This window comes from Mauremys mutica, chromosome 18, assembly GCF_020497125.1.
Source record: "Mauremys mutica isolate MM-2020 ecotype Southern chromosome 18, ASM2049712v1, whole genome shotgun sequence".
Taxonomy (NCBI): Eukaryota; Metazoa; Chordata; order Testudines; family Geoemydidae; genus Mauremys; species Mauremys mutica.
The window spans coordinates 6,085,789-6,109,681 of record NC_059089.1 but is presented as its reverse complement, the minus strand read 5'-3'; the positions used below and the strand labels follow the sequence as shown (position 1 = coordinate 6,109,681).

General features: G+C 51.9%; 1 protein-coding gene across 8 annotated transcripts in view; it reads right to left on the bottom strand.

The window, feature by feature from the left end:
- Positions 1 to 23,893, bottom strand: part of EXD3 (exonuclease 3'-5' domain containing 3) — a 614,390-nt gene that overhangs the window by 27,793 nt on the left and 562,704 nt on the right. For 6 of the 8 annotated variants that reach the window (XM_044992564.1, XM_044992566.1, XM_044992567.1 and 3 more), the window contains one exon: positions 23,127 to 23,165. The exons of the other annotated variants lie outside the window; for them this stretch is intronic. In XM_044992564.1, coding sequence (XP_044848499.1) covers positions 23,127 to 23,165 — 39 coding nt within the window. The remainder of the gene's footprint in view (positions 1 to 23,126; positions 23,166 to 23,893) is intronic. 8 annotated transcript variants of the gene reach the window in all.

Genomic DNA, 23,893 nt, shown 5'->3' with positions numbered 1-23,893 from the left:
ACAGGTGCACTTTTTGACCACAGGGGAAGAGACTGTTTCTCTTTTCATTGAACATGAGCTCCGTCTGCACGGCAGCTGGGAATCGACGCAGACTCCCATCACTATTTCCCATCTCTGAGGCCATATGAAATGCTGATTTCCAAGCTCTTGATAACAGAAGCTCTGGGCTGACTAAAGGTTAGTTAGGGTTTACTGTCTGAAGCTCAGCTCCTGCACTGTGCAAGATCAGGGCTTATGATAATCTCCAGAATCTCCAAGAGCAGAGACCTACTGCAGCTTCTTTCCGAGAAGTTCAGGAGCCCCTCAAACCAGTTCACTCCCCTCTACCCTCCTTATTGCTCTGACACTCCTGGGTATGACACTGGGGTCCATTTACACATAATGGAGACCTGTTCTCCCACTCATGGGTTGGAGGCAAGTCCTCTCCTAATTCTCATGAATTTTATTGCGAGTTAGGCCCATCACTGGCTCCTCCCTGCCGTGGGCGAGCAGACCCCTTTGTGGGGAGGTTCTACAGCCTTCTCATGTATGCATCTCCTGCCTTTGCACACTCCACTTGCACGGGAGACTGCTGGAGCAAGGCCTCTTTTGGTTGATGCTGCCCCCTACAGGCTAGGAAATTTTCTCCTGGGCAAGATTTGCATTTGATGCTGAACAGAGCTACAAAGGCTACTGCTCTGCAGGGCACCTGTGACTTACCTAAGGTCCTTGTATGTCTCACAAGCCGCCTTGGGACATCTGGCATGGAAGATGCCTTATAAATTGTATTGGATTGCAACACAGCAGACAAAGGTGAATTGGCCGCATTTATTGCATTCCCTTCCTTGTCACACAAGCAGCTCAGGAAGCTTATGCCAAAGTCTGCACAAGGCAGCCTCCCTCACTATACAGCTCCCAGCTCCATCCAGAAGGAAAGAGCACCTTGTTTGATTTGTTCAGAAGGGATTACAAGGTGACTGAGCCAGATCTGTGCCTGGGAGAGCAAACAGTCAGGCTTCTGGGTGTGTTTTCCATCGATCAGTATCATTCTTCCAGAACACGGAGTGCCCCAAGTGCGCACAGCACTGCACCCACATGGATAAGGAAACGTTCCCTGCCCCAAAGAGCTGACAGTTTAAATCAGACAAGCAAACCTAAGCCATTCCACAGGGGAGGAACTCAGGGGAGGGTGGGGTAGATCCAGAGAAGAGGAGATGAGGTGCTCAGAAAGGAGGAGAGAAAGGCTCTTGGCAGACGAGTGAGAGAGAGTCTTGCAGGTGTACGGGGCAGTGGGATGGTAGCCACGGACCTGAGGTTGGAAGAGGAGACAAAGGAGGAGGAAGGGGACAGGGCTGGGAAGAGGCCAGATCTCCTGGCTCCCAGCCCAGTGCACTGTCTGCTTGTTCATCCCAGCACTTGCTGGTCCCTACTGTTAATAGTCTCAATAAGAGGCCACGGGCTGGATGGGCCATGGAGGAGTAACTTCCTTCCGGACTCAAGAAGTGGTCAGACCTGAAACACATTGGTGGGAGGAGGCGGCTGATGTTCCTGTTGTGAGGATATGCACAGACCGGCCATCTCCAGATTACAAAATCACATTAGCAATGATTCCGGCTGTTCAGAATGAAATCTCGCCTCGCTGTTTGGCAATGGACTAGGACTCCTGGGTTCTATCCCTAGCTTGGCCACAGATCAACTGGGTGACCTGGTGTGGCCTATAGGGGGAATAAGGTTTATCTCCTAGTCTTAGACCCTCTCTTGCTATAAGGCCGCCCTCCCTTCTGCGACACCCCCACCGCCTGAGCCTTTAATGCCATGACCAACAAAGCCATCACCAGGCCCCAGCTCCCAAAGGAGTGGGGCAGGCACAGCAGACGTATAACCACTTAGTGGCAAAGGCAATTAGTCATCATAAACATTTCAATGAAAATGGTTTTAATATCCCCCCTAAACATGGTGGAACTCATCGAACGGCGCGGGCAACCCCCCGTCAGGAACACTGCCCCGATCAGAGCTCACCAGCCATCTCCCGTAAAGGGGTAAGATGAGCCTGCTGGGGTGGGAGGGGCAGACAGCTGCACTGGCAATGTTCTCCCAGCCTGAGCTCTGCTAATGGGGAGTTTTAAAGGGGTACTGGTGGGGAAGGAATGAGCCTCTCGATGGGAAAATGACTGACTTCCCCCTCCTTGCATACGTCTGTTTTCCCTGGACCTGTTGTGCTAGGTTAGAAAAAAAACAGGGCACAGAGAAGGTGGTGCAGATATAATTAAAGCCAAAATTCATGGGAACATTCTTCAGCCCTTAATGATGATGACACAGCTAACACGAGCCCTGCAGTTCCGATGGGAAAATATTCAGAGGGGTTGAGACAGCTAAGGCGGAATACAACTGCCTGGTCACATGACTCTCCTCAGCCAATGGGACTGGGAAGGGGTTGCATTTGAACAGGGGCAGGCGAGCAGTTCATCAGGTAGCAAAGGGAGAGACAATGTCTCCTTTGGAGCAGCAGCAAGAGGGCATCAATCAGAGCTGCCTGAGCCTGAGTGATGGGCTGGAGCTCAGCCTGGAGAGCTGCTTGGCTTCCCGGCACACGACACCTGCTAGAGCTTGCAGCTGCTTCAGGAGCCTCTGCAACAGCCGCACACAGCGATGAGCTGACCTGCTGACTCCAAAGCCCTGACACATGCCCAGCGAATGGGCAGGAGCAGGGCGGCCAATGGCTCACCTCTTCCTCCATGCAAAACATCTCAGGTGACGTTAATGCCCCATAAACACAAGCCCCTATAAAGCAGGGAGTGCATCATCTCCCCGGGCACCCCAGCCCTGTCCTGGGGGCTCTCTCCTCAGATGGCTGCCAGCTACTGTTAACTGGATGTTGTTCCACGGGCTGAGGGCAGACGGCAGGGGATACCCTGTGGCGATTGCCAGCTGGGGCTGGCTTCACTTTGCTGATCTGAAGGTGAAAAGCTCTGCCCCAAACCCCGCAGGTCTCCAGAAACGCAGGGCTCCGGGTCTGGGACATGTGAGTAGAGAAGTGCCTAGAGAGAGGGCTGGCACCAAGCATGGGCAGAGAAATGCAGGTCGCCGCAGAGCCTTTATTCCAGGTGAGCACACAGCAGAGGAGGAGCCCTCCCTTTCTCACGCTAGGGCAGCCCTTGCCAGCTCATGCTTAGTCACCGGCAAATCCCAGGCTAGCTTCGTTCTGCCCCCTGTGAAATGGATCTTGGCTGCGCCCCTGCTGAGGCAATCCCAGACCTCGGGAGCCGTGGCAGGTGTGTGTTCCCACGGCAGCCCTGCTTCCAGCTGCCAATTGCTAGGCACAAAGGCTGAGCAGAGTGCACAGCACCAGTCCCATCGGGCACAGGAATCAGGCACCTCATGCATGGCCTGTCTGCCTGACAAGGGCGAGGTCAGAAGCCAGGAAAGGCAAGTTTCCTGGCTTGGAAGGTGATTTTGGGGGAATGAATAATTTCCCAGCTCATTAGAAAGAGAAAAAATAGGGGTGACAGCCTTCCCCTCTGCCCCACCACAGCCTCTCAGCCTCCTCCTGTAGAAACTCCCCTTTTTTCAACCAAACCTGCTTCTCCTGACTGGCTTGCTCCATGATGTCAAAACTCAGTGTTTACGACACTGAGGTGCTGGCGAATGTGATGTCACCAACGCTGGATTGTGACAGCACAGAGTGAGTCATGCAGGAGGAATGGCTTTTCCAGCCAGCTATCTTACAGACTCAGTGAGGATCTGGCCGTGTCACATGGTTAGTGTCTTTGCCTAGGCTGGCTGGAGCACGTCAGAGGTTCTTTAAGACCTCTGACCATGGCCACTGCTGTGAGCTCCCTGAAATCTTTTAGGACAGGGATCAAGTTGCAAGCATGCCCAGTGCAAACTAGACATCTCCAGAAGTCTGAGCAGACTCAGACAGAGCTGAATGCTGGGACTGCCCTGTTTAGTGCATACTGAATATGACACAGTTCAAAGGAATTAATGAGCCAAACTGAGCCAGGGGAAACACTCCTGATGGTCAGATTTTCTCTGTATATATTGGACAGGGAGGAGAATGCAGGTGAGGACGCCTTTGGAATGGCAGGACCAACTGGGTAGCTGGTTTGGTACTGGCTCTTCTGGATCCTGTTTGTGCAGAATGATACCTACCTTCTCTCTCCCACCTGGGTGGGGAATTGACCCACAGGTTATTTCAGATAGGGAAGGTGATGCAAATCACAGATGATGTTCTTCCCTTCCCAGAGCTAAATGCCTGAGCAAGTGACAGTTGAAACCTCAAAAAGCACCAAGCTTTGGATGCTCTGAGCTGGAATCCTGACAGTTTCAGTGAACTCTCCAGCTCCTCTCTGACTCACAAGGGAACAGCTCCTCTATCTGGGCTTCCATCTCAGCTCCAACCCAGGAAGCTGAGAGGCAATACAGGGAGAAGAACAAGGGTTTCTCTTGAGAGTTTGGTACTTCTGCTCCTGCTCAAAAGCAGGAAGTGCAGAGACATGGGGAAAATTAAGCCAAAAAAGGGGTAACGAGATTTTACAAATTTCAAATAAAGGTTTGCATTTTGGTTTGGTCTCAGTTTGGGTTGAAGGTTTGTGCCTGGTTTTATCTGAACTATATTGGTTTGCCCAGCCCCTGTGTGTGTGCGAGTGTGTTTGTTTATTAGTGTCGGTGTATGAAAGTGTGTGTGTGTGTACCATTGTGTATATTTTCCATCACTCTTTTCCCAAGTTTTCAGCTCCTCCTTGTGACATACACAGTTCAGACAATCCCATCTTGTTCTCATAAGCTCACTGGGCCTGATTCTTGCTGCCACCATGCACCTTGTGGTGTCATTTACACCAGTGTAAATGATGTCTGCAAGTGCAGAGGAGGGAGAGTCAGCCTATGGACAGCCACTCCTTCCCTTGGAGAGAATGGCCGTCACTCAGACACGGCTTCAGAGAACAACACATTTCTGAGCATCCTGAGGTATTTTCCCTTTGCACTAGGCAACTTTTATCTTGAGCTACTGACATCCTGGTAGCCGGGAATTCTACAGCTGATGTCAACATGTGGCACTCAGGCAAGATTTAATACCATCCCAGTGTAGGCAGCGGTGGGGCAGTGAAGAGATGGCATGCTCTCGTTTTCTCTTGTTGCTTTTAAAATGATCTTACATCTTTCCATCCCCTCTCCCCTGAAGGATCCCAACGTGCTCTACACCGACAGTCTACATCTGACTGATCAGAGATCACATGCAAGGCTCTGCTAGCTCACCACAGAAAAGCAGCAAAGATTTGACAGCACACAACAGCTCAAGTGAACCATTGAGGACAAACACTGATGAGCATTGTATCCTGTTTGTTTATATGACAGGGTGGCCTGTGAGAGCAAGGGCCAGGATTCAGTGACCCAGGAGGTCCCTTAGTCCTAAATTAAATCTGCAGGGGGAATTTAGGGAGGCAGAATGTGACGTCCTAAGCTGGAATTTGGCCAGGACTAACATCCCTATTTGTTCAAGGAACGATGGTATTGTTATGACCGTAAGAGGCAGGTCCCTGCCTGTCACTGGGGAAATGGGAGAGGCAAGGGAAATGGGGGTTGTGTTGGGGCAGTGGTACACTATTTACTGATTCATCAGCATCGCTTCCCCCATTGGCAACCAGGCGTTCCTTAGAGGTCTCTCATGCAAGTACTGAGCTAGCCCAGCCTGCTCAGCTGGTACATTTTGTGGGATCACAGCCCATGACAATCCAGCATTCCCACTGCTTTCTCTGCTCCCTCTTCACTATTAGTCATAGGGTTCTGGAAAGTTTCTCATGCATAAGAAAGTGCTTCAACTTATATCAGCCAAATACGCCTATTGTGAGTGACCCACTCCAGCTACCGTGAAATACAGAGTTGAAACATGATGTTTCTATTCCCCTTGGAGGTAAAAGGTGTGGGAAATCAAACATATAAGGAATGTCTTTAATTAGTCTCATTTGCATAGCAGTGGGAGAGGCTCACCTGATTGCTAAAAGGGCCTCATTTGTTTGGGAGCAGGAAACAAGAACCACAGTGCATTCAAATGGAGCAGATTAGCAGAGGTTCCCTGATGACAAGATTGGGAGATACAGCTGGAGGGAGGTCATCCATGGGTCAGAATAAAGCTGGCCAGAACTGAAGGCGACATGTTGGGTGACTTTATAAGGTACCATATCCAGCTGTATTTTATTTTCAGCACTCTGAGGAATTGCCCCTTTGAAGGCATCTCCTCCTGCTTTATACTGGGGCTTTTTTTTTTACAGCTGCCCATATCAAGAGGTTAATATCAAGAGGCCTGATCCTGTAAGGTGCTGAGCATATTCTGGGACCTACAACTCCCCGAGGTGCTCAGACACCCTGGGGATGGACATGTGTAAGAACCTAGATGGAACAGAACAGAAATGACGTCAATGGGAGTTCAGAGCTTCGGGCACCCCCCAAAAAAGTGCTCAGCACCTTGCAAGATCAGGGTCTATAGTGGTTGCTGCCCAAGTCAGCTGTGCCCTGAGAATCCAGTAGCCAAGGCAGCTGTTTCACTCAGTTCAATGTTGTTGGTAAGATCTCACATTGGTTCACAATCGGCACACATTGGTTATTCTAGGTCTATCTGAGTGTGCTACAGGAGACACTCAGAGCAGCTAGCACAGGCCACGCCATTGTCATTCGTGAGCTTTATTTTGGGAGCTTTAGAAATACATGAAGGAACTTTGCTTTCAATGACCATAGTGATGTTCCAGTGCTCAGAGGGTGGGGGAAGTACATGGACCTGGGGAATGGTACTGAGTTCTTTGAGGAATGCAAAGCTCTTTGCATGCTCACCCACAATACTGTCCCTAGCTTGTCACGTTCAGACACTTGCTGGGCATGCACACAGCCTGGGATACATGGGGCAGCCCTGCCGGGAACACCCTCCTGCCGTGGGCTGCAGCATGACAGGCACACCTGCTTCACTTTCCCCTCTCAGGCTTTCTTGTCTCATTACTACCCCTCCCTGCGGCTGGTTTATTACAACAGCATAGTCCAAATAGTCCCACCCTGCAGTCCATTCCTCACCCCAGTGCAGACAGTCACTAAAACTCCAGACATCTCATCCCTTAATGCCCAACCTCTGGCACCAGCGCCTTGGCCACACCTGGCTGGACTCACTGCCAGTCCTCCCCTACCCTGGTACCAGTACAGCCGCCCCAGCCCTTTCAACTGAAGTGCAACCTCGCTTTACCCAGTATGAGCCCCAAAGCCTCTGCTGGGAGCATCCCTTGCCCTCTCGCTGTCTCCCTGGGTCGAGCTCTCTGTCTCCTGGAGATGGCAGTGGGCAAACGTCCCCTGCCTGCAGCCCTCTTTAGCCCTTGGCACCAGCTCTCCAGCTTTCAGCCAGCAGGCAAGGCCCTCTGCTGCTGCTTCTGCCTTAGCCCTCTCTGGCTTGGGGTCGTCGGCCAGCAAACCCCTCTTCCTGCCTGCCTGCTTCAGCCTTCCTCCAGGAACCACCGTCTGCTTCCTTCCAGGACTCCTTCAGTTCCCTGGTCTCTGGCAGCTTTCACTTGCCCTTCCTGGCTGAACCAGTCTCCTCTGATGCACTGGAACCTCCCCCTGGCCTCTATTTCACCAAGTCTCTCCTCTACCAGGTTTTGTCTTCACTGATCCTTTGTAGCCCCAAGGTGCGGCCACACCCTCTTAACTGGCAAGCTGGGAGCACTGCTCTGTCACAGGAGAGCTGGACCTACTGCACTTCATTTACTGGGGCCAGCCACACTGTGACACACACCCAATTCCTCAGTGTGCACCATGTACACACAACAGCATGCACACGCCACACATAGCCATTCCCAGCATGCACCTGCCACATGCATCCCCGTGTGCAGCACATTCATGGGTTCACGGTGCATGCCACCCACACCCAGACCCACAGGACACCCCAACCAAGCACATCCCCAGGGTGCACTGATGACACTCACCTACAGCCTGTGAAGCATGATACACTCACGGCATGCACTGGACACCCTGATCCACAACATCCCCAGCATGTGCACCCCCCGCCCCCAGCGATGCTACACTGCAATCCGTGAATGAGCCAACATCCCACTGAGCTCAGAACAGAATGTATTGCTGAACCTGGCACACAGGGCTTTGTCTGACATGCCTGGCACATCCAGCAATGAAGCATTTAACCCTCCAGGACCAGATCCATGGCAATGGCATGCAGTACATTTCCATTTCTATGTATATCTACGCTATCCTGCAAACCATGCACCCAGCAGTGCTGCTCACTGACCACTGGACCCCCCTCATTCTACTGCCTTAATATTGCATTGCCTTGGCTATATAAAACTGAACTTCCTGGGCTTGAGTCTCCCTGACATGAAGGATTTCATGGCAATGAGACTCTGTCCCTATCTTGCACTAAAACCACATGCGGAATTTAATTTCCAGAGGAAAACACAGATCTCAAACTGCATGTCTTTATTCTTCTGTTATTCTCCTTCTGCACACCAATAAGCAGCCAAATCAATAAGCATCCAAACTTGCATCCGTCCTGACATCTTGCCAGCTAAAGTTTGGTCCAAATCAGAACATATGCAGAACAGCTGTGGTCTAAACCCTTTAGAAAGCTGGGTCTGCGGAAGCCCTAACACAACCTTAATCACAAGAGCAGAGCCCAGCAAATGCTGCAGTGGGGGTACTGTTTGTGCAGCACCTAGCACATGATAGCTGGGGCTTCTATGGGGCTATGGGAACACAAACAATAAAGGAAGAAAGAGTGTTGCCTAGCATCACCCAAGCTTTAGTTTAAAGAGTACCATGCCCCATTTAGCTGTGGATGGTCATCATTGTGAGGCAACCAGGAGGGCAGGTGAAGGGCTGGTCTCAGCCAGACTGTAGGAACATCTCGCTCTGTACTTGGTTCGAGAAAAAGAAACCAGCCCATTTCCATTCTCATTCCTGCTGCACCTGGTTGCACCCTGCCCATGCACATAACATGCCTTGCACCAGCTCAGCACGTCGCATTCATGCCCGATGAGAGCAACCTCATGATGCCTACAGCTCCCAGAACAGGATGGCCCTTTCCTGTGTGTGTGAATGTGCAACATGACACCATCAAACGCTGGAAATGTGAAACACACAAGTCTGTTCCTGTCGATTCACATGACTGACAGCAGCAGGACCACCTTCAAAAAGTGTGCTGCTTTACTTGCCAGTACAGCCTGGCAGAAGAAGGGTCATGTATCTAATTACTGTTACTCTTAATCATGCTGAGTTTTATCTATCTAGCTATACCTCTGTGTCTGAATACAGGGATCTGTTCTATTTAGACTGAAGATGTTCCGGCCTGGTGAATTTGGATTTGTTTTGTTTCTTCTTTTTAATATGTTTTAGCTAAAATTGACCCAGATGCTTTAGAGTTATTCATGTGTGACAAAAATCAGGGTTCTGCCCCTCAGCTCCACTGGAAACGTTCTGTTCAGAAAACTAAAACACAACCTAAGCTCTAGTGAAAACCATTGAAGTTGGCTTGTTCTGTAGATCTCACTGAGACCAAAAGTTCAAGAATGCTGCGTACTGAGGGCACCACGACAGAAATTCTGACCACAGAAATTGTGTGTCCTGGGACGCTGCAAAGCTCTGGGTGTCTTACTTCTTAAAAAATAGAAACCCTAGTTTTATTAATACTAACAGTCATAATTAATATAAATACTATCATATATTTATTTATATAACAAAACTACTGCAAAGTTCAGGTCATGAAATCAAGCTTTGAAATATCAGGTAATTCCAAAAATGAAGACTGAATTATCACCCTTAACTCTGCCCTCTAAAGTATGCATGGACATCGAACGATGGTCTCGCCTTTCACACTGTATCTTATTAATGATACAAACAAAACTGGAATTTCCATACAGCAGGCACATTTCTGATTACCACATAACACAGACTCTGTGTCTAACAGTCCCAAAGGCCAGCCCCCTCTGACGTCAAAAGCTTTCAGAACAGGAGCAGTGGAATTTCCCTAAAGGTGGGTGGGCCACCCGAGCCTGAATCATGGCCCCGCCCCAGCATTGCCCATTCCCCCCAAAGCCCTGCCCTCATGTCGCCCCATCTCCCCGAAGCCCTGCCCTCACACCACCCCTTCCCCCAAAGCCCTGCCCCCACCCCACCCCATCTTCCTGAGGCCCTGCCCTCACACCGCCCCATATCCCCGAGGCCCTGCCTTCACACCATCCCTTCCCCGAAGGCCCTGCCCCCACACCGCCCCATATCCCCGAGGCCCTGCCCTCACACCGCCCCATACCCCGAGGCCCTGCCCTCACACCATCCCTTCCCCGAAGGCCCTGCCCCACATCGCCTCTTCCTCCCACCCCCAGTGCTGTGGATGTGGCTGTGACTGAGGCAGGCCAGAAGGGTCAGGCTCCCTTTCAACCTGACTCATTACAGCCGAGTCCCCACTGGTGCAGTGACCTGTCTGGAAGGGGCAGCAGCGTGTTGGGGGGCACAAGCAGGCGCTGGGGAGTGGGAGGGGAGGGATCATGTTTCAGCTGTTGTTTTAACACAAGCTCCTGTATGGTGCAATATGGAGTTCCAAGGGGACACTCTGCCCTGCACATCTGAATTGGATCCCAGCTGATCTCTGCCTGCTGCTGTGTGTTTGCTCCAAGCTCACCTTTCCACATCGGCCAGCATGCTGATGGCAGCTGCTGCCAAGGAGCTTGTTTCCTAGGCATCGCTAAGTCGGGCGTGTCCCCCTCCCGTGTGACATTAGGGGCAGACTGGGTGCGTTTCCCTCCCACTTTACACTGCTGTGAATGCCTGTGCAAGGTGCAGGGCAATGGGGAATCAGGCAGCAAACAAGGAAAAAACTGAAGATCCTTCTAGACACGGAAGAGGAGCCTACACCAATACACGAGCCAGGCTTTGGATTAGGCAGGGTACATCAGCGCTGGAGTCTAACAGTCTGTCCCTCTGCACCCCCAGTCAGAAGTATCTACGGCTCGGCTCTGGCATGCCCCCAACAATGCTCAGACCCCTTCACTACAACACAGGGGTGGCCCAAAGCAGTGCAGTCTATGGCCACCCTCATCTTGGTTAGGAGGTGTGGCCATGGACAGGAGCCAGAGAGAGCAAGACATGCTGGGACTCAGGCTCCATAGGCCGTAGCCAAGATGAGGACAGCTGCTAGGCAAATGAAGTGTAGCCCACTGGATCCTAGCGAGCGGTTAAGATGGCTCCTGGCTACGCAAAGGTTAGGCAGCCCCCTGCGTCCTGAACACAGTAACATAAAGCCTAAAGCAGCGGTTCTCAAACGTTTGTACTGGTGACCCCTTTCACACAGCAACCTCTGAGTGCGACCCCCTTCTGAATTAAACACTCTCTTTTTTTAGATTTAACACTATTATCAATGCTGGAGTTTGGGGTGGAGGCTGACAGCTCACGACCCCCCATGTAATAAACTTGTGACCCCCTGAGCAGTCACGACCCCCAGTTTGAGAACCCCTGGCCTAAAGACTCATTACTCAGAGTGTCAGCTCTTCCGAGCAGGGCCTGTCTTTCTGTTCTGCGTCTGTGCCAGACCTGTCCTGGGGCTCCTACCACTCATACAGAGAAGGCAAACAAGGAACCCAACATTTATTATTGTTATGACTCTCTCCGTGTTCAAGCCAATCTCTTGATCTTTAAGGTTTGCAGTTTGGTGGCCCTGTAACCATTCGTCTTCAGGCCTTGTGGGATGGATGGCATCAGGGCAGAGCATGGCACCTCACCCACCCCAAGTACTAGGATCCTGAGGGGTGTTTCAGATCCTGCTTTTTCTAGTGAGACTTAAACAGAAGCTGCAGTAGAAAATGGGAATTACAAAAAAAAAAAAAAAAAAGCGTGAGAAAGGAAATGTGAGCCAGGCCCGAAGCGATGTAACCAATCCAGCAGAAACAATAGCCCGGGAAGAAAAACCAGTTCCTACACACAAGGTGGAATAGGCAGGGAGAGGGAGGGGGAAGGGCACGGAAAGGCAAACCTAGTGCACTTTCAAGCACTGCAAAACAACAAGGCGATTATTAGCCTGAGAGCTGCTAAGGGCAACGCTCCCCCCTTCCCTGGGGGCCCATGTGAAATCAAGATGGATAGCATGGCGAATGGGCCTTCCCAGACGGCAGGGCTGCAGGGCGCCCCCGGCCACTTCCCAAACTGGCTAAGCAGCTGGGGTGCCAGGATCTCTGGTGTCTGAGGGCAGATCTCCACAGCCGAAAGCACCCTGCGCAGTGAGGCTTAGAGCCGGGCTCAGCTGTGGTAGCCGTTCAGGCTCAGGAGCCAGGACTGCTGTATGCAGCCCTGCAGCACGCTCAAGTCAACTGACCGAGGCTCTCAGACTTGGTGCTGAGGGTTTTCTTTCACTGTGTAGACGTACCCCTAAGCCGCTTGTCATGGAGCCTGACCGGAAACAGCTGCTACTCGTGGGCAAGACACTGACATCCCAAAGTCTCTGCCTGCCCGTCACTATGATGGGAGGTCTGGCTGCCCCTGCTGGGTAGGCGGAATGACACAATAGCTTCCCTCTACGGGGCCAGATTGTCAAAAGAGCTCCCATTGAGGAACCTAACTAAGGGATCCGAGTTTCAAAGGGCCCCTGGGGAGAGTGTGTGTGCATGTACGCGGGTGTGCATGCATGTGCCTGTGTGAGCGTGTACATGCACGTGTGTGTGTATGTGCCAGTGTGTGCACGAGTGTGTGCATGCATGTGTACACGTGTGAGTATGTATATGTGCATGGGCATGCATGTTCAAGTGTGCTTGAGGGTGCGCATGTATAATTGTGCATGGGTGTGCATGTCTATGTGTACTGGTGTGTGCGTGTGTGTGTGCGCGTGTGTGCACATGTCGGGCATTGAACCCTGGGGAACAGGTAGCCCTGATTTAGGAGCCTAAATGAGTGCTGACCTCCTTTAAGCATCTGGCTCCATTTCGGGATGTATTTCTATCAAAGCAGATCATCTGCTACTAACTCCTAATGCACAGGTTTTGGGTCCACCAGGAACCTTGCTTTGGGAGATACAAAGATGGTCCTTTGGGGAGATGGAAAGGGACACGCTGAACATCATTGAATTCTGGTGGATGGGGGTTGGACTGGACAGAGCGTAGGAACGTCTTCTCATCAGCATGTTTCAGAAATCATCATCAATAAATGACAGAGGTGATCTGTCCACCTGTCTCTCCATGGCACATAAGCCAATAGGGTCCAGCAGAGTATAAACTGTTCGCCAGGTCAGTTAATGGGGTTATCTACTTGGTCTGTTTTTTCTTCAAGAGCCAGTAAGGATACAAACTATTGCTTCCTATTGATCTATACTCAGGCCAGCCAGCCAATGAGCTCCATAGATTGGCTCCAAGTTGCTAATGTTCTCAGCCACCTCCTTGAGGAGCGCCCATGGCATGTGGCGAGTGCAGCATGAAGGCCTAGCAAGCTAGGGTGTAACAAATGCCTCACACTGGCAAACGAACTACTCCTGCCCAAGGGGGCCTCGCTATTTATCCAGGAGTGCTGCCCAAGCTTTGCCCAGCCTGGGAGTGCACCGGCAACTTTCCAGAGCCTGATGGCTGCAACGGAGCCAACTGCAGGGGCTTTCATCTGACACAATGGGCGACGGGTCTCCAAGGAAGGAGGAGGAATCTATCACAGGACTAAAGCCAGATTCCCTCTCTGTTGTGAGATCAACCACCAACCTGAGAAGATTGACAAGACTATTGGCCACCAGAACTGCTGAAGGGGAACGCCGATGGCGGGGCTAATGGAACGTCTGGCTCTACTGATGCCATCTATATTCTTGGAGGACTGATTGTGTCCTGAAATGCCTCAACCTCCTCTTCAGGTCCAGGCTACTGGTTATTACACCAGGATTCCTACTGCTCCTTGTCAATAAATGGGAGCAGTGTGAAGTGCCTTCCTCCCTGGCATTGTCTCATCAGCACTCGCCAGGAACTCATACAGCAAGCGGATGCTGTTTGGCCATGTCTGTGCTAGGGACACTTCCCCACTGATACCATCTCCAGTCCAGCTCTAAGGTCCACAGTGCAAGGGGATAGCTGGCTGCCAGAGGTAACAGGTGTGCTCTACATGCCTGAGAAAGTCACATGGATGGATCCCCTAGTTCCCAAAGTCCTGGCTGGCTGACTCAGCCTGGGATGCTCTCCACTAAGCAGTGTGCACCACAGCTTGCTCCCTCAGGTTTATACAGTCTTGCGGAGGAGCCAGGAGCAAGCATCTGCCCCTCCACCCGCAGTTTCTGCAGCAGATCTGCACTGGCCTGGACCTCACACTGAGATTCCAAGTCAGTTGTTACCATCACTAGCCCTGCATTTATACACAGAGAGGAGAGGGGATTCGAACAAGGTCGCACCAAGTGTCACTGGGCGAGCTCAGAACAGACCCCCTCCGTGTCGATTCACAGCCCCCTGGGCTAACCACTAGACACATGGCTTCTGCGTTTCAGTCCGGAGTGAAGTCAAAGGCCAGTGGCTCACACACTCGATGGTACCTCAGCAACCAGAAGGGGCAGAGACTTTTGTTTTTAGAAGAGAAGCTTAGACTCTGTAGAAAACATCACAATATGCAAAAAATCTGCAGGGACTTTTCTTACCCTGTTGATTTCAATTGCCCCGGTCATTAGTACACACCTGCATGAATGTTTCTTCCTTGGTTTGAACGCAGAGCCCATGGCCATGGGATCTGAGCATCATTCCAGGATCCTCTCAGCTAGCTATGACCAATTCATGGGTAGTCAAATCAATGTGGGGACAGTGAAATGACATCATGTTTCCATAGACCATGCTGAGTTTGTCTTTCAGGTCAGTGAGCTGATAATAAACAGCATGGGAAGGCACAGTCCTAGCCCTTCCTTCTGGCTATTACAGGCCAAGCAAGAGTTCAGCACTACACAAAAATCCTTCTGCCTCACAAACTGGGACAGTATGCAATGCTGTAGCCTGTCGGCCCCAGGATATTAGAGAGACAAGGTGGATGAGGCAATATCTTTTTATTGCACCAACTGCTGTTACCTCACCCACCTTGTCTCTCTAAACAAGGGCAGAAACAGCCAGCGAACCCTGCAGCGGCCAGCTCCAAAAGCTAGCCAGGAGGCAGAGCTCTCTGCATCCAGCAGGATTTGCTTCTAGTTCCAAGTGCACTTCTCCAGTTTTTGCTGAGGCTCAGAAGAGACTGAGGCTGTAGCTCTGTTCTCAGCAGATTTTTCTGCTTTGCCACGCTGTGAGCCCTCAGAACACTGCAGCTGGATTGCTGCTTCCCATCATGCTGAGTCGGCTTTCCAGGAGGCAGAGCTCTCTCCTCACAGAGACCAACAAAGGGGGCCCTGGATTCTCAAAATACCTGTCTGAATGCAACAGAAGACGGCTGTCCAGGATATGTGTGTGTGGGGGGGGTGTTTTTAAATTATTGGAATCAGCATCTTGATAGCCCAGGGGGACCAGATGTCCTGATTTTATAGGGACAGTCCTGATTTTTGGGTCTTTTTCTTATATAGGCTCCTATTACCACCCACCCCCTGTCCTGATTTTTCACATTTGCTGTCTGGTCACCCTATGATAGCCTGAAATTCTCACAGTTACTCCTGTAACCTGTCAATTGTAGCACTTATTGATAACTCACACTTGGCTTGGAATCTTGGCCACACTGTGATCGGCTGCTGTGTGACTGCAGCTTGTCCGAGACACATGCAGATCCGTGACCTGGGTACCTGACATCCAAATTCAGCCCTTCAGTTAATAAAGGAATAAAGATCCGAGGGCAGGGATCCCAAATTTGCAACACTTGTGGGCTCCACATGCAGCTTTCCAGTAGCCGGAGGGTGGCATGGATGTTGCACACTCACATACATGTGGTCTACCCCAGAAATAAACCCAAATGGCCATTCCATGTGATGGGGGTAGCTGTGCCTGTACAGGGTGGAGTATGGGATCCACGTCACCCTGCTCTGCAGGGCGCTCCTTCTCCGCATGGCACTTTGGACTCGTAGCTCCACAACAAGTATGATACCTTGGCTCTCTAAAGACTGGGGCTATGGCTACATTAGCACTTCAAAGCGCTGCCGCGGCAGCGCTCCCGCGGCAGCGCTTTGAAGCGCTAAGTGTAGTCAAAGCGCCAGCGCTGGGAGAAAGCTCTCCCAGCGCTGTCCATACTCCACCTCCCTGTGGGGAATAACGGACAGCGCTGGGAGCCGCGCTCCCAGCGCTGGGGCTTTGACTACACTGGCGCTTTGTAGCGCCGCAATTTGCAGCGCTGCAGAGGGTGTTTTTTCACACCCTGCTGCAGCGCTGCAAATTTGCAAGTGTAGCCATACCCAGAGGCAGAGTGAAGGGGTCGCAGATGCATTCCGGGCTTGCAGGTTGCACTCTCAGCAGCCCAGCTAAAGTAGACTAAAAGGCCAACAAGAAAACACTGGAGGCTGGGAACAATTCACAGAGAAGCCTCACAGTAGAGTTCTCCTCTGTGTCAATGGCCTGGGGAGTCCAAGCTTCTTGGTCAGTGACTCCAGCTCAGCTCTGCTCAGCTCATGGTTTTTCTATTTGCTGCTCCTCCAAACTGAGCCTGGGTGGCCTCTTTCCGGCTCACACATCCTCAACAATAAAGCATCTCCAATTGGAGCGTTGTTCTCAGTGAGCTGGAACTGAACCCACTTCCCTCTCCCAAAACCATGCTGTTGTCTCTGCAGCACTACTGCAGTGAGGAAAGCCAGCAGATACAGCTCTGATTCAGACAAGGAGCCAACTGTGAGAAGATGCCATTGTATGCAATCACATTTCAGAGTAGAACGGTTGCTGTCTACTCTAATACCGAGTGCTTCTCATGTACTGACCCTTGTATCTCATTTTGGAATCTCCATTTCGAAAGTCTCATTTACTTACAGTGATCAAATGCTCCCACTTTCCGTAATATAGTATTGGCTAAAGAGTGCCATTCAGGCCAAATAACCAACCTCAACTTGAATGCAAAGGTGTGCAGTAAGACCCACAGACTACAGCTCCAAGCATGCAATTCTCCTCCTTAATCAAAGTGACCAGAACTTTTGGATCAGAGGAGCACACTTCACGATGGGATTTCTCTGCAATGAATGTTTTGAGTGACACACTTGCAAAAGGGTTGCTTTTATTGTATACCTGACCTCAGCCCCTCGTGCTACAGAGCTTTGTGTGAGATTGTGATCATCTCCACATTTGTTGCAAGCTAATCTTTTCTCTGCCATTTGTTTCCCCATATGTTCTATCTTTGTGCCTTGGGATGCATTTTCAATTAGATGCACTTCAGTGCTTTCACTGCTTGCTGATGCTTTCACTTAAGCAGATTTCCCAAGCTCTCCCAATACCCACTCTTCTTTCCAAAGCCAGGTCTTATTTCTCATAATAACCCTTGTTATCAGTTATGCCACAACAAAATTAGTTCTCTCATCAGACCTTCTGTGAACTGTTCAAACTCACGTAACTTCGCTTTATTCCATAGGTTGTAACATACTGGCCAATCTTCTCACCTAACACCTGGTTTCTGGTGAAGAAAATGTGCCTTTTCCACGTGACGTCCTTGTATGGGTCACAGGACCTTTGCCTCCGCCTGGCAGTCTGCAGTCCTTCCTGGCCTCGTGGACGTGCTATCACTCTCCAGTGCCTCTGGACCTACTGTACGCAGCACTGCGGAGAATTTCACCCTCCCAGAGTTGCCAACACACACTATTTTATCAGAAGCTGGGAATGGGCGACGAGATGGATCACTTGATGATTACCTGTTCCGTTCATTCCCTCTGGGGCACCTGGCACTGGCCACTGTCGGAAGACAGGATGGACCTTTGACCGTTCTTATGGTCTTATGAATCTCCTGACATTTGGCATTTGCTCCTGGAGTTAAATGATTACCCAGGAATCTCAGTTTTCATTAGAAAAAAATTGTAGCTTCCTTGGTTGTGGAGTAAAGCTTAGAAACATGAGGCCTGAAGGCTCAAAACCCAGGAGGCAAATGAGCAGAACCCTCAATGTATGATTTTTTTAAAAATCGTGTGGTTTTTGTGAGCCTGATGTGATCTGTGAACTCGTGGAGTTGGCAATACTGGATTTCGCTTTGATGCCACTCTGGCTGGGCTGCAGCCACCTGCTCCCGTTCTCTGCCAGGTTCCCTTCCAGACAGGGATTCGGCTGGCTTTGATCAGAGCTGTCATTTACATGTGAGACCATGTAATACCGGTGCGACACACAGGAATGACAGTATGTCAGACGGGTATTGACTTCCTACACACAAGCCTCATAACCCAGGTCAGGCTAATACCCCTGTGCCTCATGGCAGGGCCAGTATATGCTGCTTGCAGTGGTTGCTGTTCCAGCCCTTGGTTTTACAATGTTTGGGAATCCCTGGCTGTCCCCTTCAGAGGGCAGAAGCTGTTATAGATGCAGGGAGGCTCAGCTGATGAGCTCATGGCTGCAATCCATGACAATAACAGGAGACATGCCTGCAAAAACTGAAGGCTCAACACAAACATGTTGTTTCTCTATCTGCTGACCCAACCATACAGATCTGATTGTGCAATCAACTAAGCCAAAATCCATCCTGTGGCACTCAGCACAGACATGCTGTCACCACCTGCCTCTAGGCCTGCCGGGTTCCCTGGAATCTCTGACTTCTCTGGGGCCGACGCCACTCAGCTCACGTGCCTGCTGGGGCCACGTTTTGTGAGCTGCGGCACAGAAGGTGAAGCCCAGGAGGAGCAGGGGAAAAGGCAGCCACCTGGATTCTGGGCTGGTACAGGAGCGAAAGGGGCATAAATCAGAGCAGCCTTTCCTGGGTGCCCATGGGCTGTATCACAGCCCACAATGCCCAGCACTGTGGCTGCTCTCCCTCCTGCCACTGGCAGAACATGCACTGGTGAGTGCAGCATAATGCAGCTTGCACTGCTCCCATGCTGCCACCGGAGCAATTTCTAACTGGGGCGGCGTGGGGGGCAGAACCAGCCCCTGGACATTTTAAGAGATTGTTTCCTTGGATTAATACAACCATAGAACCAAGGCGCGTCATGAGGATAAGTGTGAAACTGACCAAATCCCCAGTGTTTTTCTCCTGTTTCTATGGAATTCTTTGTATATTTCCTCACAACAAATGGTTCAGTGCATTTTTTCCTTAAAGCACCCAAACAGCTAGCGACCCACGGGCAACCCCACAATAATAAATAGGACCCTGCAGCCCAGTGCTCATGAGCAACCCTACAATAACTAAACTAGTATGTTTAACCCACCATCTATACGAAACCCTACAAGAATAAACCAATATGGAGAAAAAGGGTGCAAGAAAATACATTTCAGTTTCCAGCATCCACAGGCTGTGATTCACATATGACTGATCTCTGGCAATACCTTGAGGCATCAAACTTTGATGAGATGTCAGAGAAAGACTCCCTCTGTCTCCAACAGCTGGGGTGAGGAGAAGGAATCTAAGGGGATCTCCTAGCACAATCCCTGCCAAGCTCACAGAAAACAGATCTGCTCTCCGTCCAGGCGAGCTGTTACCAGCGATGGGGCTGGAGCCAGATGGGTAGGAATGCCTGATGTCTGAGCAATATAAGCGAGACATGATGAGTGTGTGGCAGGGAAAGGTCTTGTTCCACCATGTGGGAGATGTAGAAAGAGACAGGCACGGTGCCCCAGCACGCTATTTTCTTGGGATGCTGTCGATTGAGAGGCCCAGTCTCCACTGCAGAGAGAGCCGGAAGAGACTGAAACACTCACTGGAGGGAAAAGGTAAAAGTGAGAGCTATGTGGAAGCTGCTGGATCCTGCCATTTATTGTACCCCAAATCTCGCTGCCTATATGAAGAACATGCACCCAAGGAGTCCAGTCCCTGGCATTCTGTAGCAAAACAACACCACAGATCTTGGGCATGGATCCCTGCTGGGTTCTGCACCCAAGCCCCTTAAATTCCACTGTGAAACTGACCCGGGTCCTGCTAATACGGTATAGCATGGCCATGCTGCAGGGTGCCCCCAGCACAGCTGTGATGGATGGCCTCTGCACCTACACTTTGCCTGACCAGCTGTGCTTGTACCAGTGCATTCTGGGAAACAGTCTTAGCTGCTGGAGTGGGGGACAGAGGGTTGTGGGGTGTCTCCCCACTGCACAGGCCTGAGGCTGGTAACCTATTTACGCAAGGCACAGGTGGAAGGACCCATCCTGACACGTGGGTTACAGCCATCTGTTGACCATGAACGTGGCACTGCTCAGTAAAAACAGCGAGAGAAAGTGTCTTGGGAAGGATTTGCTCCACCCAGCCCGGCTCTGTGTGCTACTGCAGCAGCATACGTGAACTGAGGAAGCCCCTTATAACTCCTGGTGCAGGCACTGCATAAGGCTTCAATGCCTCTGGTAAATCACAGCTTTGGGGTGCAGCACGTAGACCCTGGGTGGGGCAGCCAGGGACGGGTTAGCTAAATTGTATCAGGAGCTGTGCCAGCCCCTGGAACAGTCTAAGATTGAAAGGGCACAACGCTGTTAAAAGCCACCCCTAGGCTGCACGCACAATCCTGCCCCCAGCATTCAGGCACAGCTCTCCAGGTGCGGTGGGGCAGGAGGCTGTCGGGCCGAGTGGAGTCTCCTGGTATGACCCATGGGCAGAGGCGGATTGCAATTTATTGGGGCCCTGGGCACAAAGAACATTTGGGTCCCCCACATCCTGGGGGCCCAGGGGCACCAGAACCAGGCCGGCCATGGCCCCCCCACTTTTGAACATGGGCACAGTAGCCTCGGGCAGGTGTGGAACAGCATTGGCATGGGCACAGGGGGGACGCTGCCTTCCCAAGGCTCAGGCCAGAGGGGACAGGAGGAGCGGTGCCTCACCTGGTGCACAAAGCCCAGGTGGCAGCAGGGGCAGCCTGTCACCGGGAGCAGGAAGGACCCGGTGGGCGCCGCCTGGCAGTGGGAGCAGGGCACAGGCACTGACCGAGTTTGGGTGGAGTGCGGCAGCCTCTATGGCTGAGCCAGAAGCAATGGGAGTTGCTCCAGAAGAGCCCTCCCTGCCTGTGACCTTCCCGGGGCTCCCCACTGCCTCCCAGCCAGGGCAGGGCCTCCTCTCCCCACAGAGCATGTCTGCAGGCCCTGGGGAGGGGGCAGGAGGCCAGACTGGAGCCCCACACCCTGCGTTCCACCGGCAGCAGTGTGCCTGGGGGTTGGGGACACAGGCTGGGGCCTGCTCTAAGGTCCAGGGCAGGCGGTGGGTGTGGGGCTCCCCACAGCGGCCCTGGCTCTTACCACTGCCTGGCTTTGGCTTCTGGCCTGGCCAACAGGTAGAGCCCTGGGGGAAAGAGGAGAAGCAGGGAGCGGGGCCTCAGCTCTGGCGCCGGTGGCCCCTCCACTGCTACCCAGGTTCCGGTGCTTCTGCGGAGGCCCCCAAACTGGCTGGAGGCCCTGGGCAGGGGGCCCACGGGCCCAGGAATTAATCCACCCCTGCCATGGGCTGTCTACTTCTGGGCTGGGGGCAAATCTGTAGAGCTCAGGGCCTCCCTGGTATCATGCTGCCCTGTGAAAAAGTCCCTATAAGTCATCACAGCCAGGCCGCTGTTGGACACGCCCAGCAGAGGGGAGATGGGTCAAGCAGGCTGTGGAGAGAAAACTCCCCTCTGACCATATAGGGGGTAGGTCTGGGGTGGGGGTGAAGCTCAGTCTTAGGGTACCTGGGGGAACCGTGCTCGGCCACTAGCCACACTGTCCATGAGCTTGGAGTGCCGGGCTCCAGGGCTTGCAGCTCAACACACAAGAATCCCTTGTAATTCAGCCCAGCCAACACTGCTTTGGCACGAACTGTCACTGTGCCCCAGCACTGGGCACTCTCCTTCACCATGGCTAAGCTCCTGTGCAGGACATCCCTCATAGGAAAAGAATCCTGAATGAACCCTGCGCAAAAGCAACTCATATCAATTCCCCCACTTCTAGGCGGGCCTCTCCCAGCAGAGGGGTGACCTCCTGTGGACTGTCTGAATACACAGGGATTGCCTGGCTGTCTCATGCCAGCACTGAATCTCTGGCTTTACTGCAGGGACCACTAGGCAAATGGCATTCTGAGGAGTTTGCAGCCTTGGTGCAGTCTCTGTTGGTTGCAGGTTCACACCCACAACCAGCCCACTCAGTCTGCAGTTTAGGAAGCTCCTGGATTCCTCACCAACACAAAGCTCACATCTAGCAGCATCCATAAGCAATGCTTTCGATCATCTCTGGGTGGTTAGGAGACTCCATCCCCTCCTGGCCTCAGTTATACCCATTGTCATAACCTCTCAGCTGGGCCTCAGCCATGCCACATATCTGGGCATGCCGCCATCAGTGTTTAGGAATCTCCAACTAGTTCAGAACACTGCAGCACATCTCAGCAACACAGCACACCTGTTCTCCGCTCCCTACGCTGGCTTCTCACAGAACAGCCAATCCAGCTGAAGGTCTCCATCCTTATCTACAAGGTGCTCCATGGGGTGAGGCCAGGATAGCGAAAAGATTACCTCCAGCTGCGGGATGAAGACTATGGCCAACAACTCCACTCTTCTGGCCCAGTGGGAGTCTCAACAATAAGGGTAAAGCTCATGTCTGCAGGAGACAGAAGCTTCTTGGGGACAGGTCCGAGAACACGGAATGAACTCCCCCAGGAGCTAACGACCATCACAAATCAACCTAGCTTCTACTGCAAGTGCCAGGCGCACGTCCTGTACTGGCCTTCTCTAACATACTGTGTGTAGAGAATATATATACCTACAAATCCACCACAAGACACTCCACAGAGAACAGGGCCAGGGAATGACATTTCTCCTCTGCACTTAGGGTCTGAGCCAAAGCCCTTGGAAGTTAATGGAATCTTTGTACTGGGCTTGACTGGGCTTTGGATCAGGTTCTAAGGATTGACCAGTCGCGTCTCAGGGCTTTTTCGCGGCACAGAGACCCAGGCCGAGGGGTTGCATGGCTCATCCCCAGCAGGTCAGGAGCTGCACTCCGCTGGAAGGGCACGCTTTGCGGGCTTCTACCTGGTCATTCGTCACAAAACTCAGGAGGTCTCTGGGGTGGGGAGGGAAGTTATGGGAACAGGAAACAATGGGAAGGGAAAGAAAGGGCCAGTGAATTTCTAAGCGACATCCCATTTACCTGCACTGCTTGGATCTGTAGCTTGAGGAGTTCACTTTGCTGCAGAATAAAGAAAGGATGGACCCATGAATATCTGAAGTCCCTAAATCCTGTTGTAATGTGAGTAATTCAGTGTCTTTTAGTGTCCCATTCAAACCCAGAATTAGCCCTTCAGTCGGGCTCCAATCAGGCTTTCCCCTTGTGGATTGGGAAGCCAAACCCCACAACACTGTGCTACTTACTGCCTGAGAACCAGAGCCCGAAACTGATGACAGACACAAAGTGAAACTCAACTGGTTGCAAACAGATCAGGGCAGCTTCTCTCCTCCAGCTGATGAAACCCCCAGAGCCCACAAGCAGCAGGACACCGAAGCATGCTGAAATGGGAGCACTCTTCCAGTAGGGGTAAGCAAGGCTGTTGTTACTAACACAGGCAGGAAAATGTTTGGGACAGAATTTGCAAATGGGGGAGCCTAGAGCTAGGTACCTACACCCACACCTGGTTCCCACCCTCTGGGAGATGTATTGCACAGCCCCACTGAAAAGCACCTTCACCCTGGAGTTAGGCCTTGCATCCGGATTTAGGCACCTGAATACAAGCGGCTGATTTTCAGAGGTGCTCAGCAGCTATAGCTGGCTACAATGGAAGTCAGGTTTGCCCAAGGCGCAGGGCAGCAACTAGATGGTGACTCTGAGGGTCTCAATCTGCTCAGGAGACTGTGCCAGCCCTTTGGTGCTTACTCCCTATTCTGTGCCAGCTCAGCTGTCCTGGCCAGTGGGTGCCTAGG